This window comes from Armigeres subalbatus, chromosome 3 (genome assembly GCF_024139115.2).
Source record: "Armigeres subalbatus isolate Guangzhou_Male chromosome 3, GZ_Asu_2, whole genome shotgun sequence".
Lineage (NCBI taxonomy): Eukaryota > Metazoa > Arthropoda > Insecta > Diptera > Culicidae > Armigeres > Armigeres subalbatus.
The window spans coordinates 9,145,057-9,163,955 of NC_085141.1; the positions used below are offsets into that span (position 1 = coordinate 9,145,057).

The 18,899-nt window shown below is 37.1% G+C and overlaps 1 protein-coding gene across 4 annotated transcripts in view; it reads left to right on the top strand.

Moving 5' to 3' along the window:
- Positions 1 to 18,899, top strand: part of LOC134226093 (tumor necrosis factor alpha-induced protein 8-like protein) — a 94,733-nt gene that overhangs the window by 54,838 nt on the left and 20,996 nt on the right. For 3 of the 4 annotated variants that reach the window (XM_062706639.1, XM_062706642.1, XM_062706640.1), the window contains exon 3: positions 1,411 to 1,552. In XM_062706639.1, the coding sequence (XP_062562623.1) occupies positions 1,474 to 1,552 (79 nt within the window). In that variant the 5' untranslated portion in view covers positions 1,411 to 1,473. Of the gene's footprint in view, positions 1 to 1,410; positions 1,553 to 15,548; positions 16,189 to 18,899 lie in introns of those variants that run through there. The other variant, XM_062706643.1, reaches the window with a different exon arrangement.

Here is an 18,899-nt window from a genome sequence, read left to right on the forward strand (position 1 = left end):
GTGCTTGTACAGCTAGGTATAAGGCGAAAGAAGTGGGAAATCTTATAAACATGCTTTGTCTACTTTTGGAATTGCTGCACGTACATCGATGTTAGTAGGTCAGGCCTAATCCCATTTTTGCAATTAACTTCTTCTTTTTATAAAAATGAAATGATTTAAATTCGTATTGGCATAACATGAAAACAGCTGAACGGATTTTCTTCATTCCTTTAAGGTGAGTTACGGCGGCGTCCAAAAATGGCAGCCACAATGGCCGTGCTATCTCTCACCTCGCGTTTTTGCTCGCACAAATGTGAATATTTAGGCGGTTAGCACATCTGGAAACCATTTTTTCATGTATGCTGCAAGTGAGCAAAAGTGAAAAAATACTTTTTGCTTTTGACTGTCGTTCACTTTTCAAGTTATGTGCCCTCAAAAGTGCTATGTAGATTTGAAATTGGGCTCCAACGCGATTCACCTTAATAGTTTTGTTTGTTATAATATTCGACAGGTTTATAGAATATTTTTTCATATGAGAAATTATTCTATAAACGAGTAAAACGTTGAAAATCGTGAAAAACTAAAATTAAGATAGGGGAACTGCTCCAGGAATTCATCTCATGGCTCCGATGTTTATCCCATAAAAAACAAAGCAATGGAAAAGTATTTGATTAATTACTTATTTCTGTGATTTTTTCAGCAGTGAGCATGCATGTTAACAAAAAGAAGTGACGAAATTGGTGCCGTAGGGTAATGATGGTATTTTGGACATCTATTTTGTTTATTTTGTTACATAAATGCGGTTAGAAATGTTATTATAAAAGAGGCCAAAGAGACACATGATTCCTAAAGCTAAGCTAAGAAGCTAAGTCGAAAAACACGCAAAGTCCAAAATATATTCAGATGTCCCAAATACATCATTTACCCTATACCCGATGAGATGAATTTATGTTCAGTGCGATGGAGATCGGGACAGTTTGAATTGCATGCCTAGACATACGATGCAATAAAACGTCTTGCAGTACATGCAATATACATACATATACCCATTGGCACCGGGAGTGGGTAGGACAAGTAGGACTTGTTAATAAATTTCAGCCCAAACGAAGTCTTCTTAAACTGGCTAAAATTTAAATTCTAACAAACATCAAAAATACATTCCCATCAGCAAATAAAGAGTTCAATCAGAATGTCACCCTCAGAAGTTCGAATCCAACGAATTTTGTTTTACCAAAATATTGCACTCTGCCATTGCTGGTAGAACTACTGATCGAGCAGAATATTTCATATTGTTAGCACCGTGTGTCCGTAGAAAAGCGGCTTTAGTTTTTGGGTTGGGTTGTTGTTTGTCAGTCTATAGCATTCAGCTGTATCAGCTAAACCAACTGAATTATTAATGCGTTTTCTCTCCATTTCTATTTTACTCAACAGGCTTCCAACATTCGACATAACGATAACGTGGCCTAGGTGATAATCGCCCAAAACGTCTGAGCTATGAGTGCTGCCAGTATACTAGAGTTACAAACGTGGATCGTTTATCAGAGGATTGCGGCGGAATGTGCAAACTGTTTGTGTAAGTATTGCATTTGTAAATCTCTTTCTTAGTTTGGGGAGGGTGAATCCATGGAAGGAAACTATGTACATCAAATCTGGATCAAATGGCTATAAAATATTAAAAACAATGCGGAATACTGGAAATTGGAATACTAGAACATTATATGTTTTTTTAAATAAAATATTTAAAATCAATTTTTGAACTTCCCCGAGCAGAAGAAAATAACTTGTGAATAACTTGACGAGGTATTAATTTTAAATACTACAATACCCTGATAAGTTATTCATAAGGTGTGATTAAGAGTTAACATAACAAAAAATAATAACTAAAATTAATATGAATAACACCTGAGTAGGCAGTAGGCAACTGGCAGTATTTTGATAATAAATGAATAACTCAAAGTAAGAAATTGTACAAAGGACTGAGTCAGTTATTGAATAGGTATTCGAGAACAAACCAATAACACAATATGATATTGAAATTCAATTGAAATGGATTACTGAATTTGTAATTGAATTTTTATTCAATAACAAATGAATACTATGTTCGCATCAACGCTAAACTTTGCTTGCTGCCAGATTTTGTAAGTTTCAAGTAACAGTATTGTTTCGCCTACTGAAATTTAAAGACAGAACTGAGAAGAATTATAATTGAATAGAGCTTCATTATCTCAAATGGCTCTACTCTACATACCTCATCAGAAACCTTCCCGATATGACATAGCAGATGTTGCTAGGATTGCTTTCTTTTATATGATTTTCTCTAGAGGCAATGTGCAGCTGCGGTACTTCTGAGTGAGGTATCCGATCTGAAAATTATGAAATTAATTTCAAAATATGAAAATTATAAGCTGAAAACTAAATGTAATCAGATAATCAATTCGATAAAATCAGAAGAAAATTCTTCACCACCGCTTAAGTCTCAGACCAGTTTTAGGCGTATGTGCGATACTGGTAAACACTGAATCTAAGTCTTAAATAATTTGAACAAACGTCTTAATACACACAAATTTTAGAACATTTATACACACTGCTTATATGATTCTGCAAAGATTCAAATGGCAGTTTGGAGAAATTACACCCATGCAAACCAATACCTCCAATAGGAAGCAGAAGCCGCTCTACTACTTGTCGGTCAAATCAATGTTTGAATTTGTTACTTAAATTGGTCTACTAAAGAAGCGAATCATTTAATCGAATCTATACGGTTCGCTAGCAGCAGTCTTTCGTTGAATTTTGGCACGATGAAAAAGAATGTTTAAAAAATGGGCCTGGGCCAAACCGCCCGAATAGTAGTATAAAATGACTCAATTGCATGTGAAATGATGGTGAACGCATGGTTGATTGTTTATCTCAGCGGATTGAACAAAAATCTTACGGGTGAGAAATGCAAATCGTTAAATTTAAGAGAAAATAATGAAATTAGTCAATTTTCTCATTGCAGCGCGATAATGAATAACTAGTATTGAATATTTATATTGGTAACATTCCTTCAGAAATGTCCTACCAAAGATTACAGTGAGTGGTTTTATGAGTTAGGTTAGGCATTTAGCACTGCTCTCTCCTATTTCGTTTCCTACTCGAAAATGTCTTCGGTGTATTCTAATCGACTGGAACTGAAGTGAGAGTAAATGGAAGAAATTGTATATAATTATAATTGTGTGAATTTTCCGCTATTAGTAATAATTAATAAATCTGGTTTAATCCGACAAATTATGAAAGGCTGTAAACCACCGATTTTTTGGATACAATCATATCAATCATACACCTTAACGCATCAAAAGGGCATACCCAATGATAAATCGTTATACACTGTGTAAGATAAAATAATGTATCCGGGTGAGCTGCCGCGTCGGTATAGATGCCGCACTTTTGAGATCTGGTTGAACAGACTTGATTTATTGGCGTAAAGGTATATGAAAGTGTTACTATTATTGTAGCAAAAACAAAAACGTAAAGAAGTCCCAAAAAACATCATGTTTGAAAAGCCATGGTGCTCAAGCCATAGATGAAAGAAAATCATATCTGGAGCATTTTTGTAGAACAACCCAAAATTCTAAAAAATAGTTCAGAGGTACCGACAGAGCGATTTTGAAAAAAAGCTGTTTTTTGCACTTATTGTCATATATTGGCTATGTTCGCCACATTTTAATCACTTTTTGAAAAAAAAAATCGTATTCATTTACTTCGCTCGATAGGTAGACGGCTTGACAGTTCAATAGGTAGATTTGGCTTCACTCTTTGCGCTACTTTAAATATATATATATATATATATACATTAGGGTGGTTCAAAAAATCGATTTTGCTCCACAGTGCTCATCTGATTTTTTATCATGTTCTGAGTGTCCTCTGAAAATTTGAGCTCATTTGGATTAAAACTAATTTAGCACAAGCCGTTTCAAGTTTGCATGCAAACTAGTATGGGGAAATTTATTTTTGCCTTTCTCGTACAACAAAGTTGTACCAGAAGGCTATAATTTCACTCCAAAAGCCAAATTTTGATAGAAGGCTCGGAGACCCATAGTGTTATATACCAATCGACTCAGCTCGAAAAACTGAGCACATGTCTGACTGTGTGTGTGTGTGTGTGTGTGTAGCCCCGGGAATTTTTTATTGTTAAACACGTTTCATATAGAAGGACTTGACCGATTCGAGTGCAACTAGTTTCATTCGACGGAGAAACTTTCCTAGTTGGACATTATTGGTTTTGTTTGCTAATAACTCATTCGATTTGAATAATATTTCTATTTTTCTTTTAACAAATACGCTGTTTACATGCACACTTTAAGTCATTAATAAATTTAGCCATGACGCAATCCATTACTCTCATAATAATTGCTTAAAAATTACTCAATTATTGAGTAATTTATAAGCAGCGTGATAGAGTTGCATCAAATATTTTAACCGCCAAAATGTAGGCAATTAGCACAGCATTTACAACATTAATTCGAATCCAACATATCGAATCGAGAAAGGCATAATCACCACTTGGGGATAAATTTGGGTTTTTCATTATACTGTTAAGGTGATTATACAATCAAGCCATGTGGTGAGTTTTAAATTCACCACACGATTTTCTACTCCTATTATCAAAAGTTCAAATCTAGCGTAATAATTTTCGTACAATTCTGAAATTAAAGTCGATTGTTTAGCATGACTAAGCAAACGATCCACGGATGTTTCACCCCCATTGGCGTTGTGGTTCTCTCAATTCGTGCTCTTGAAAAAATATTAGAAAAACTCAAAGGTGCAGCCCAATCGGGTTGTACGCAAAGGTGACGTTGAACTACGCAGCTGTATGTAATGTACAGGTTTACGACTTTTCTGTTCGATGAGACCAAAGCAAGCGTGTTTCAAGCCCAGGGTGAATCTGTTTTCGCTGTTTATCCTGCTCTCCTGAGATTGAGTGAGATTTTAGACGAACATTTAAAAAGGATGATAAAAATATTTTTTTCAAATAAACGAGGATGAATAATCGATCACATATCCAAATTATCAATTAATAAAAACTCGCTAGAGAGTAAGAATCGTTCGATAATTGTATCTTGATTCGAAGCATTATTGGTGAATGCTACTTTTGAACTTTTTTCCCTACATAACACCAAAACACAATGCCAAACATTCGATTGAGCTTCATTGTTTACATTAAATTGGTAATAGATTAGTTTGGTTTACATTAAAATAATAATTTTGTGTTGCAAGATTTGAAAAGTTATCGCCAATAACAACTCGCCTACTTTTCACACCTGCGAAGTTATCAAATGATAATTCCAAAAATCTGGCTGATAGTGTACCGCTGCGCTGCCTTGGCCGCTGCTTGACAATTTGAGAGTTTATTGATAATAATTATCATTCCTTCACGTGAGGAGTCGGACTTTGCATTTACTCCAGCAGACACCAAGAGCCGAAGAAAGATTACCAGAACGCATTTACTGCAGCAGCGAAAAAGATTCCGAGCCTCTCTACTGGCATCAATAGACGTAAGCGAGCAGCTGTCGTCAAACGACTTCATGCTTTACAGAGAAAACGCGCGTGTAAGTTAGCAGAAACGAGTTAAAAGTCCTGTAAGTTGCTTTAATTTGACGTCTATGCCGGCTTGAGGTTCCCAGTTAGCCTTGAGAACAAAGGCGCAGAATCCGGAGATAGCGAGATCGATTCTCGATCCGATCTAGGATGTTTCGGGTGGGAAACATTCTCACACCCTGGGCATAGTGTATCCGTTGTATTTACCACACAAGATACATACTAATGCAAGGAAAGGGCAAGGAAAGCTTTTAATCAATAACTAAAGAAATACTAATAGATTACTAAGTTGAAAAGCAGGCCAAGTTCCAGTTGGAATGTAGTGCTATGGAAGAAGAAGCTTGCAATGCACTTATGAGATTGACTGATTCACCGAAACCAATTCCTAAACTGTTAGCAAGTTTCAATACTAAATATTATCATACGTATATATTGTAATACACTGGAGTCATTTTTTATGCGGATGATATGGGCCACGTGAATTAAAACAAAGTTAAACCCCGCGTAAATTCCAAAGTATGTCTGAATGAACCGCAAAAATCCCGAAATTCGAGTGAAAAAAAAACGCATAAAAAGCGATTCGTGTAAAAAACAACCGCGTAAAAAACGACTTCAGTGTACATCGGGAATGAAGCGTTGACTCTTCCTTGATCGAATGGTCCAAGAAAATTGAAAATCCATCGAGAAATGGCTAAGATATTAACGATCAAAGTCTATCATATTTTCGTGACGTTTTTCGATTTTTTGCAATTTTAAAGTGTACCCCAATATAGAAAAGACAGACGTAGTTCTACGTCAAAAGCACGTGGTTTCCAAGATGGCCGATTTGTGGCTTTGTTGTATAACCACCTTAATGACGCTTCCGCATTGAGCGCAGGTTAAAAGAAAACCTACACAGCTAAAAGGAATACTCAACAGCTTTCACCCAACGAAAATCGCATGTTGATTAATCGCCCCAGTAATTAGTAATCGATTTTAAGACAGGTTGCGATGATTTAAGACACTAATCTCTATAGAACAATTCATTAAAATAAAAAAGCATATGACACATTCCAGCGTAACGCGACACCATGAGGCGAAATGAGAAATTAGGTCCGCATTCGAAGATTAACTTCGGGGACATATGATTAAACAGGTTTAAAATTATTCTCACTAAATTTCCTTTCTGATGGTATATTAATTTTAAGATTTTTCGCTTTGAATATGATTAATATAACGCGCTGCATTTCGTAACGCGACACCATCGCTGAAATGCACTTATTTTGCAATTGGCAATGAAAGTGCGTTTTTTAGCTCTGGTATAAGGTTTGGAATCTCGGTTTATTCCAAGCATTTCTCGTATACATTAATAGAAATGAGGATGTGAATTCAAATTACGGATAAAAACGGATATACTATGAAAAATTGCTGGATTGATTTAAAACCCGCCGCGTTACGCTGATCAACAAACAGCCCAACAAACATCCACTAGTTTAACTAACATCAATGTGATGATTCAATTCAGCACTGTGTTGAATAATGTCTGTACAATTTCTTATCGCAATTTCTGTTCAGGCTTTGTTCACACAAATTTGGAGAAGTTATACAGCTACAAAATCTTATTTTGAAAATCAACTCCAGATTTGTTAAACCTTTAATAGGCATTTTACTAAGCCTTAATTCAGCTACATGTAATATTTTCGAAAATAATAACGCATTGAGTGTAACATCATCAAGATCTCCATTGAACGTATGTTGAAGAAATTGCTATTTTCATATTTCATTTTATAATTTTCTTAAGTCGGGTCTCGAACTGCTGACATTTGATCAACCGCCGGTAACGTTGTCATCCACGCCATCCTTGATTTGTAAGTTATGGCCTACTCGATGCATAACATAAATAATCGTGTGGCTGAATATGAATCATTATTGGACTCTTATTCAACAATTCAATCTATCAAACTACAGTTTACAATGTTATGGAAACTCATATGTGAATATGTACGTTATGTGGAAGATATTGATTTGAAAATTTGAAAAATTTTTGAAAAATTGAAAATCTTCCACATAACGTACATATTCACATATGAGTTTCCATAACATTGTAAATTAACGTCCAAGTCGGGTGGTTTAATCCCCGGAAATAGGCAATTAACTTTGATTGAACCAAACTACAGTTTGTTAATAACTGTACAAGATTTTTATTTCAACCATTATTGTTCAGCTAGTCATAACCATAGAACACTGGGAAATCTTCTTCTATATAATAAAAATGAGTTGAGATTCCCTTCCTGACGATTTAACTCGCGAACGGATTGACCGATTGGCAAGATTTTTTCCCTAATCGATTCGTTTTGGGATCCGCAAGGTTTGTATCTACAAAAAGTTGATTAATTGAACGGGGAAATGTAAAAAATCTTTTGAATACAATTTTAGGTCAGCTGTTGAGGAAAACAAAACAAACGCGCGGGAATTGATCTAGCGTGCGGTGCTGCAAATAAATTCATTGTGACATTTGCAACACCCGGGCAAAGCTGGGTATTTTTCGCTAGTAATATATGAAAATAATGTCAAAACGATAAAATAAAATCCGTCCCCAATGATATTAATGGAGTTTATGGAAATTTTATGGATTTATTTTCGACCTTGCTCGGAATCTCTGAATAACCGGTTGCGATATGATTGTGCCATCAATACCACACATGCAGCAAGTAAATAACTACACATATCGAAATTTATTTATATATAGAAAAATATGGTCGATATGGTTAAAAAATATGAGCAATATGGTCGATTTTATATGAATTTGTTTGTGTTCGTTTCCGCAAAATTTTAAAACAACTGCATTAATTTTCTTCATTGCTCCAGCAATTTTGTTGGATATAATCTCCAACACCTTTAAGGATCAAAAATTGCCCCACGAAATAAAAAGCCTGAGTGTTCTTGTCAATGAATCCAACAATGTCTTGGAAATAAATCATTATTTTCCTATCCAAATATCATCAGCTCAAGCCATCGCGGCTTTCTTTCAAATGGAAAAAGAATAACCTATTACCTATAATGTTTTCTTCCACTGTGCGATAGATCCGACAGGTGAAATCCAATGGTTAAGAAGGACAAAGGTCAAGAAGAATGTCTAATGCTTGCTTATTAATCTACTATTCAAACTCAATTCGACCACCCTTTTAGAGCATCACATCATAGTCGAACAGAGAATTTTGAAAATCATTAGTTCAGTACATTGATAAACTTCTCCAATGTGCTGAAATGTGATAAAACTAAAACGTTATTTCGACTTCAAATAAAGGTGGTAAACAAATAAATAGGCCAAGTCGAATATTAGTTGAATCAAATGCTGAAATGAAATCTGTCTAGCGAATTATTCAGGATCCATTTTATTCAGCTATGAAGATCACAAATAAACAATAATTCAACTTAGATGCTTATTTGTAGCTTGTCGTTGTTTGTTGGGAGTGTTCTGCAAATGGTGTCGCGTTATGCGAACGTGTTTATCGTTGATGGAGTACATATTTTCAGTCGATCTCGATGCGGCATGTTGCATTTTACGTGGAATATTATCACATTATCTATCGTTGAATTTTGTTCGAGTTAGTGGTCGCGATCTGGAGTTTCGGCTTTTAAGGTTTTAAGGACTAATCGGCCCGAATTCGGTACTGGACCAAAACAATTCACGTCAAATATCCAGTTTTCGAAACGAAATCAATGCTAATGGGTTCACTGATTTTTAAATAAGTCACACCCAGGTATGATCAGGATCGGTTTTTCAATACGCGGTCAGATGATCGATCCCCCTAGAAGTGAGTTGTATTTTTACATTTAAAAGTTCTATGTTGCTTTTGCTGCGTTAACCATTTTGAAAGGTGATGATGACCTAAGCAAATCAGAAATGTTGAAGATGCACCTTTCTGTCGTTTTTTACTCTACGTTTCTACTGGAACGTGGTCTGTTTTAAACTTTTTATTTATTCCCTTTCAAAGACATTGGTGTATGTTTCATGCCTCAACAAATGTTCATTACAAGAGAGTGCACTACTTGCGTGCATTTTAAATCTTTACGCTCTAGAGTCAATACTTTAAGTAAAATGAAAATTGCCGATACCTCCCATTTATATTACACGGTCTGTCACGTGAGACGTGTCAGATTCGACAATTCTCGAGTCATTCAAGACGCATAATTGGCACAATTGTTGTATATTCAAGTTTAAAGTGAAATTCATTCCAATGTCTAATATAATATGTCTTTATTAAGGACATTCCTCAAGGAATCAAATAGGTGCGATGGAGCACATTTGTAAAAAAAAGATTACGAAGTCTTTTTCTCATGCTAAAAGTCTACTACTTTGATTGGCTGTTAAACTATGTTCCTAAACCAATTTTCAGTGGAAAAATGTTTTTTCTTATAATTCAATATATATGTTTTCGGGGCCCTCCTTAGCCGTGCGGTAAGACGCGCGGCTACAAAGCAAGACCATGCTGAGGGTGGCTGGGTTCGATTCCCGGTGCCGGTCTAGGCAATTTTCGGATTGGAAATTGTCTCGACTTCCCTGGGCATAAAAGTATCATCGTGTTAGCCTCATGATATACGAATGCAAAAATGGTAACCTGGCTTAGAAACCTCACAGTTAATAACTGTGGAAGTGCTTAATGAACACTAAGCTGCGAGGCGGCTCTGTCCCAGTGTGGGGATGTAATGCCAATAAGAAGAAGTAAGAAGAAGAAGATGTTTTCGTGTCCTATTGATACTGGACCCTAATATTCAGTTTGAAATGTTGGTCCTTTGACGTACAAGTGCGTGGAATGTGTCATATTATTATTGAGATTTTACACAGTACACAATGAAGAGGTGTGCAATTATTTACAATTGGCTCAATCTAATGCAAACTCATTTTTCTATCTACTTTTTAAGAATCTACGTTCCTTGTATTTGGTGGGCCGCAAACAACATGGGATTCTACTTTGTGGATAGCATACCAAAATGTTTGGGAACCTCTGATCTATGGAAATTTCCGTAAGTCTCTGAATACCGCCATCGGGGGTGACAATGGGTCTGGGGGGTGAGAATGGGTCATCGCTCTCACTGACAGCCTGGATAACAAAATCGTTCAAAAAGGTCTCTTACATTTTAGTTTTCTTGCGCTCAGATACATTCAATCTATTCTACAAGCATTCTAAGTAGTTGAAACAGTGACTCATTCTCACCTCCATTTGACCCATTGTCACCCCCGACGACGGTAACGCTCCAGAATCTGAAAATAATGGTTTTCCAAGACTGGACACTTACATACGACAACAGACTGCGAACAATACTCAGCAGACCAGTGATGAATTTTTCGCTTATCGAAGAGTTTTTATGACTGGTACGGGAATCGAACCCGCACTTGACATAGGGTATCGGCAGGGTATTGCACACCCCTCTTAAGCAGATATTATATCTTTATGTTCAATGTCAACTAGCAGCATCTTAAACAATCGATGAATCTGTATAGTTCGGAGAATACACGATTACTGTGGAGTTTTTGCAAAATAAAATTTCAATCTTTGGGAGTGCGTGATCTCTCTTGTTTCGGACAGCAGAACAATCGCGTGGTCGGCCGAATTATTGTGTTCTGCATTGCGCGGCCGGTAAAAAAATTAATCAGTTCAGTGCGTGATCTCTCATGTTTCGGACAGCAGAACGATCGCGCGGTCGGCCGAATTATTGTGTTCTGCATTGCGCGGCCGGTAATAAAATTAATCAGTTCAGTGCATGATCTCTCATGTTTCGGTCAGCAGAACGATCGCGCGGTCGGCCGAATTATTGTGTTCTGCATTGCGCGGCCGGTAATAAAATTAATCAGTTCAGTGCGTCATCTCTCTTGTTTCGAAGCGGGCTTGGTAGTCATATGACTACTGCTTCTGCCTCATACGCAGGAGGTCGTGGGTTCAATCCCAGGTCCGTTCCATTCTCCTACTTTTTATCTTTCTCTTTATTTCTCATGTTCTAGCAATCGCTAGAACTGGAAATGGACTTCCATACTGTTTCCATTACTATCCCTATACCTTCAACTTGAGTATTCTAACAGTAATCTGCTAGAATTGGAAATGAACTATAGAGCTCGTTTCCTACATCCAATTAGAAATTCCATCAGTTACCTTCTCCTATCTATCACATTGGCAGCTCGTTAACCAAGACGGACCCCTGCCTCTCCAACCTAACCCAGAAATTCCAACAAATTCCGCATGAACTCGTGGCAAGTGCAGAGGTATATTCGGCTTGCAGTGTGCGAGTGATTGCATCATCATTTCCTCCCCCTTCCCTACATTGACTTGCATTCTGACGTGGCAGGCGCCAGTATGACCTAACAAATGAGATCACCAGTACTTGTACATTGAAGATGTGTGCTAGTCCCAAGCAAACATCTGTTGGTTCCCTGTGCAAGAACAGCTGATCTGGTCATAATGGAGTAGCAACTACGAGCAGTCAATCAAGCTCAAGCTCAATAAAATTTCAATCTTTGGTTTTTCACCCTGAGCCGGTTATTGAGCTCCGCTGGGAATACTATACGTAACCCTACACAGCAAATAGTTTTGAAAATTCAACGACATTTAAAATTGCAGCTCATCCAAACCAACGAATTAACATTTGATAGCACGAAAGAATTATCTGAAGAATTCCTAGTACTTATGAAGGACTTCGTGGAGGATTTCTTGGAGTAAATAATGGTGGAATCTTCGGATCGATTCCCGGCAAAATTTATGATGAAATTCCGGAAGACAATCCCTAAATTAATTTCCAATGGAATTCCTGAAGGAACCTTTGGGGATAGTTCGGAAATAATTTCCGAAGAAATACCTAAATAAATTTTCAAGGTAATTCTTGGAGGAAGTTCTGAAGGAATTCATTAGGGAAATTCTAAATTAATTTCTTGAGGAATTTCCACACGAATTTCTGAATCTATATCCGAAATACTTTCCAATGAACTTATGTGCTGTTATGCGGTAATGTCTTAGTGGAGGATGTAAAGAAAACCTTTGCTGTGGAGATGCAAGCTATAGCTATTAGGATGTTCACCCCATCAGTCTGACTGTAGCTTGCAATTGTACACAAAAGTTTAAAATTTATAAAAAAGCAAAAAACCTTGCAACATGAAATTTGTTTTTCTCAGCTCGAAATTCTTCACGCCGATTCACGCCGCCGCCGCCGAACATTGCTTATACGACGTGACGCCACCGACGCCGCCGCCGCCGGTGTAAAAATGGCCTTACGCCGCCGCCGCTTACAAAAATGTCGGCGCACAGGTCTACTCTATTGTGGCACCTCACTCGGATTCGACTTTTTTGCCTTTCTCGTATTTGAAATGTAAATAGTACAGTCCGATTATTTTCGTTTTGCAAAGAACTTCTTCGCTATGTAGAAGGATCCCTAAACCACAGACAAACAGACGTAACAGCTTCAACAATTTGTGTTAAAATCCATCGGCCAGTTACTTTACCACCACATCACGTGCATGTGCACGAAATAAAGTTTAGTACGACAATGTCAACAGAAGGCGCTAGTGTGAGATGTCAAATACAAAGATATACGATGCGCGCGCCCCTGGATGTGAAACTCGCAAACAATGAATTTAAAACGACCATTGAGCTCATGTTCGATGGGAAGTTCCTCAGTGTAACGTCTGTTTGTCTGTGTCTAAACTATCAAAAACAATTAGTAGAGTGTCAATAATGTAACGTATTGATTTGGAGAAATATCGATTTTTAAAAAGGTGTTGCAACCACCCGGATTTACCCTATTTGTAATTATCGTGTTGAATTAAAAGTTGCAAAGTATATTCCTATGATATACATGTTGATGAATTACTTTTGAACACTGATGTATACTAATCATACTTAAATTTTCTATTCTATTTCTTGCATATAGAGGAAAAAAGTTTTTGATTTTCTTTGTCATACCTAATCGATATTGAACTGAACGAAACTTTCATATTTTGAATGCTAGATATTTCTATTTTATGTTGATCCATTGCGTGCGTGACTACTTATTTACAAGTGTTGTTATGAAGGCATATTATTTCACCCTCCCATTTTCTGTGATGGTAAAGGCCACCTTGCTGTTATTAATAGTTTGCCGTTACCTACAATGTCACTTTACAGGCAAAGTTATGTTTCATAGCCTTGGAGATAAAGCACATAATGATAGAAAAAATTAAAAGGTGACAACGCAAGATCCATCAAGGTAGTTTGGAAAATTGATAAAAAAAAAATTCAGTGGTAGCGGTAAAACGACTAAATTGAATGTGATCAAAAAGCATTCTTAAGATATTACTTATATTGATCGCAGTTTGATTTGGTTTTAAATAAAATTGGTAGTGTGGTGGAATTTGATTTTTAACATTACCGCATTACTTCACTAAAAAGTGAGTAGAACTTTCCGGCTTTTTTAAATTGAATTAGGGGGAATGACGGCTTTGGCAGGTTTTGTTCTATTATTGGTAGGGGTTTTTTATGACTGACTAGGCTCAAATTTGGCCTGAACATTCTTTGCATATCAAAGAATATTGTGGCCAAATTTCATAAAACTCGGTCGACAAAAACCCCCCTGCCAATCATCATCATCATTGGATCCTGTACACCTCCGGTGGTGCAAAGGGCCGACTTGAAAGATCTCCATCCTGAGCGTTGCCCGGCTATCGCTTTAACCTGTTGCCAGGTTAGATTTCGGTCGACTTCTTTTATTTCTTTATTGAGGCTTCGCCGCCATGAGCCTCTGGGTCTGCCTCTGCTGCGATGTCCCGCTGGGTTCCAGTCTAATGCTTGTTTACAGATTTCGTTTCCGCCCCTACGTAGAGTGTGCCCGACCCAGCCCCACTTCCGATCCTGAATTTCTGTTGCTATCGGCCTCTGGTGACAACGACGATGGAGCTCATTGTTTGAGATCCAGTTGTGAGGCCACCAGGCCCGAATTATATACCGCAGGCATCTGTTAATGAACACCTGCAGCCGTTGAGTGTTCTCCACTGATACACACCATGTTTCGCTAGCGTATAACAGCACAGATTTCACGTTAGAGTTGAAAATTCGAATTTTGGTGCGTTCACTTATCTGCCGGTTTTTCCAAATATTTCTTAAACTCGCAAAGGCAGCCCTTGCTTTCTTGATCCGTGCGCCTATGTCGATCTTGGTACCGCCGTCCGACGCCATTTGGCTACCAAGATATTGGAAGCTTTCAACATTCTCCACTGGTTGCCCGGCTACTGTGAAACTGGAAGGGGTCGCCGTGTTTACATCCAACGATTTGGTTTTGTTGACGTTGATTACTAAACCTGCCGAAGAGGAGCGCTCGGCAAGGTCGTTGAGCTTACTCTGCATATCAGAGCGCCGTTGCGCGAGGAGTGCAACGTCATCAGCCAATTCGAAGTCGTTTAGATGCTCCATGGTTATAGGCTGCCATAACAGCCCCCTGCCAATAATAGAACAAAACCTGCCAAAGCCGCCTTTCACCCTAATTAATTTATTTATTTTACGAATATATTACGAATACTTGGGCACGCTTTCAATTTAATGATCCCTATTTTATTTATTGTAACTATCAAAATATAAAAAAAACACGCGTTCCGTTTCAAATTTCGAATCCGAACTAATTTCACAATGGTTCCAGAGACGAATCTACGAAGACAAAAATATTATACTATATTATGGTTTCGAAAATGGCTGATTTGTTACTTCCGGAGGCTTCCTCAAGGGCCTCGGAACTGACCCCAAGGTGGCCCATGTACCCAGAATCATATCCGGATGTCATTACTTCACTTGTCTTGTAAAATGCTGAAATTTGAAAATGGTTTGTCTGGTATACACTTTACCATCTTTTGTTAAATCACCTTTCCTGTCTGCTCCATATCACCCCACAGTGCCAGTACCATTGTCCTTTCATTATTATTTTTAAAATATATTCTATTTTAGTATAAACTTCATTTGTCTATAATTTTTTCTTTTTTTATTTATTTTTATTTTCAGAAATCATTACAATCTTTCGTTGCCAGTTATTTATCGATTTGTTCAAAACACGTAAAAGCACATTCGTGTCACCGCAATCAAAAAACACGCCCAGACAGAACATAGAGCGTCATTTGTAAAGCTATCAACCGACAAATCATTTTTGTACAGAACGACGCCGCGGTCTTAGAATATAAATAAATATATTTTTGCGTGATTGATTGAAATCAAATTGCTGCATTAAGCAAAACATCGAAAAGCACAATATAGTCTGGAGCAATCTAAAGCGACGGTTTCAATCACAAAGAAAGGCGCGGGTGCTGTCTGAAGGTCTCCAGCTGTTGTAGGGGCCGTCATTACACCGTCACCAGGAATCGCAGAGTGCAAACACAACAAAATCCCAACAATTCGAGTGGAGTATGATGTATGACCTCGTTTGAGGTGGAAGCAACGCTATTCACCGCAAAGACATCAAACCAAAGAAAGGTACAACAGGAAAGAAGACTGATATCATCACACAGATCGATCTTGTTACCCCACAAAGAGGAAAGGAATCCGGCGACAACGGTTAGACAATCCACATCACTTCCTGTTTTTTGCTGGTGCGAGAAGCTTCGTTATTTTTAACTTGGTTTTTTCGAAGGGAAAATGATTGATACAGGTATGAGCTTTAAAGTTTACTTAACCAAGAAACGCATGGACTAACATAGTCTTTAATTATCATCCAAAAAATGCATAGAAATTTTAGTTCCTTTGCAACCTTGATATCGTAAGATACCGGGTCATCAGAAGGCTATACACACGCTCAAACATAGCGTCAACAGCCGTCAATTTGTGCTGGGGGAGGAGAATGTGATCAATAGAAGCTTAGCTTAGGTGCAACGGAATGATTTTCCTCGTGGAACGGACATACAGATATCGTTATAGCTCATATTATCACAACAACTAAGTATTTCAACTTATATGAACATGAAATCATGCAAACATGCAAATAACTTCAACGCCGTTATGCATGAGCATATAATTGCATAGGGAACCAATGGAATGAATATGGGTCATTCCATACCAAGTGACCGAACCACTTGTAATCGACTTACACCGATTTTCATAAAATTTCGTGGATATGTTTATTTACCGATTATATGTTAAAATCCAAATTTATTTGATGATTGGCCAACCCCTCGGCAAATGCGAGCACCCCCCGTTTTTGACGATTTGTAAAAACCATATTTTTGAACGACTTATATCTCGGACAGTTTTAAAGCTACAAATAACTTCTTTTTATGCATTTTGAAGAGAATTTTTCAAACTTTTTGAGAAAAATATCGATTTTCAGAAGAAGTGTTGCCATCTGTATTGTTTTTGCGTTTTAAGTATAAAATTGTATTTTTCTGCCAATGAGTATATTTTTATTTGGAAAATAACACCAGTATCGTGTTGTCCAGAGAATTTTGCGTAAGAAACACTCGAAACCCCAAGATACTATAAGCCGTTCTCGAGTTATGGAGTTCTGAATGTTATATGATTCATATGGAACTTATCAATCATATAAGATTTTGTTATGCATACCTAACCTTTACCCTTTTTGCTAGAGTGTTTTTATGGAATTGTCAAGAATTCAAAGATATTATATTATAAATCATTAATTAATTTCAAAAGCCTTCGGCTCATATGCTGTTAAGCGTTACGGAGCCGAAATCTTTTTTATACTCTTTTATTTTTACAAAATAACGTTAGATTGAGTGAACCGAAATACTTGTGTTTTAATCTGGATTGAGGAATACAGTATCACAGTAGGAAGGATGGGAACGAAGAATACTAAATTTATGACGATGATGAAAACATTGATGAAGTTCTTGTTTCATTTGTGTAACGGGAAATAGAAATGAAACAAGAACTTCATCAACGTTAAACAAATATTTTCTTTAAAACAGCAAAAGAAAGACATACGAGAAGCAAGAAGAAACCATATGATTATCTAAAAAACCCTGATTATTTTACCTTGCGGGAATTGTGCATTTCTCGTGAATTTTGAAAATAGTATTTTGACCAAATGTTTCGAGCCCATAGTATGAACCAGTCAAATTTAAATAGGAAACAATGGGACAAGATTTCCCGTAAAATACAACATGTTGTGAGCAAATCGGTTAGGGGAAAATGTCTAAAAAGTGAATTAAAATTTTTCTGCGTACACACACACACAGACATCACCTCAATTTGTCGAGCTGAGTCGATTAGTATACAACACTATGGGTCCCCGGGCCTTCTATAAAAAGTTTGTTTTCGGAGCGAACATATAGCCTTTCGGTACGCTTAGTGTACCAGAAAGGGAAAAATAAAGTAGCTCATAAGGAAGTAGATTTCATTATGTTATTGTCGAAAAATAGTGCATGAAAAAGGCAAATCATTATGTAAATGATATACTCGATCAAGTTTAAAACCGGAATACGGGACTAGCGCAGTTGGATTTTTCTCGCAATCCGTACGTTGAACCTAACTTCGCTAGTGGCGCGCTAGTCTAATTAGGGCCGAGAAAAATCCAACTTCGATAGTCCCCCATTTCGGTTTTCAACATGACTAGCGAAACTTGTACGTACAGAAGGAGAGGGTAAGTGATTTGTGAACTGACTATTTGTGACAAGTGGGAGGTAAGAGGGTTGAAAATGGCAAAAAACGTTGGATGAAATTTTTAAACGAATTTTGTAATTATACACAAGGCAGGATTAAATCTTAATGTCAATACTAGTCGACCAGAGGAGAATTATCCACGAAAAGTTACCACGGGAATTAAACCCACACTTCACAGCACGCAAATGTGATTTGACGACAGCCATGAGCTCTCAGTCACTCACCAAGGAATCGAAAATTGTCAACTGTGTATGTCAACTATGTATATTATCAAAATATGAAAATAGTAGACCAAAAACAAACATCATAAAAATGGTCTTCTTTGAGATAATGATTTTACTTTCTGTATTTTGAAAATAAATGGATAAAATTTGCTATCAATTTTTTTTTGTATTTTTTGCATTTTGAACTCCTAGAGAATTCAGATTTTCTTAAACCATGTGACATATTTCGTTAAACGTTGACCCTAAGGATGCCGAAAAACTTTGCAGATGAAGGATCCTTGTTGGAACGACGACCAAAATTGTTTATTCTGCCAGCACTGCCAAACTACGTGTACCAATCATTCAACTACGTTATTTCAAAATTTTTAATCTTTTAGGGCTGAGGAACAAATTGTAGTTATTCGGATTAATTTTTCAAGGAAAATTCCGGAAAGAGAAAAGAGACCTCACAGTTCCAGAGATATTACCAAAACAAAATGATGGGTTTCATACATTTGTCCGAAAAAAGGGATGGTCGTAA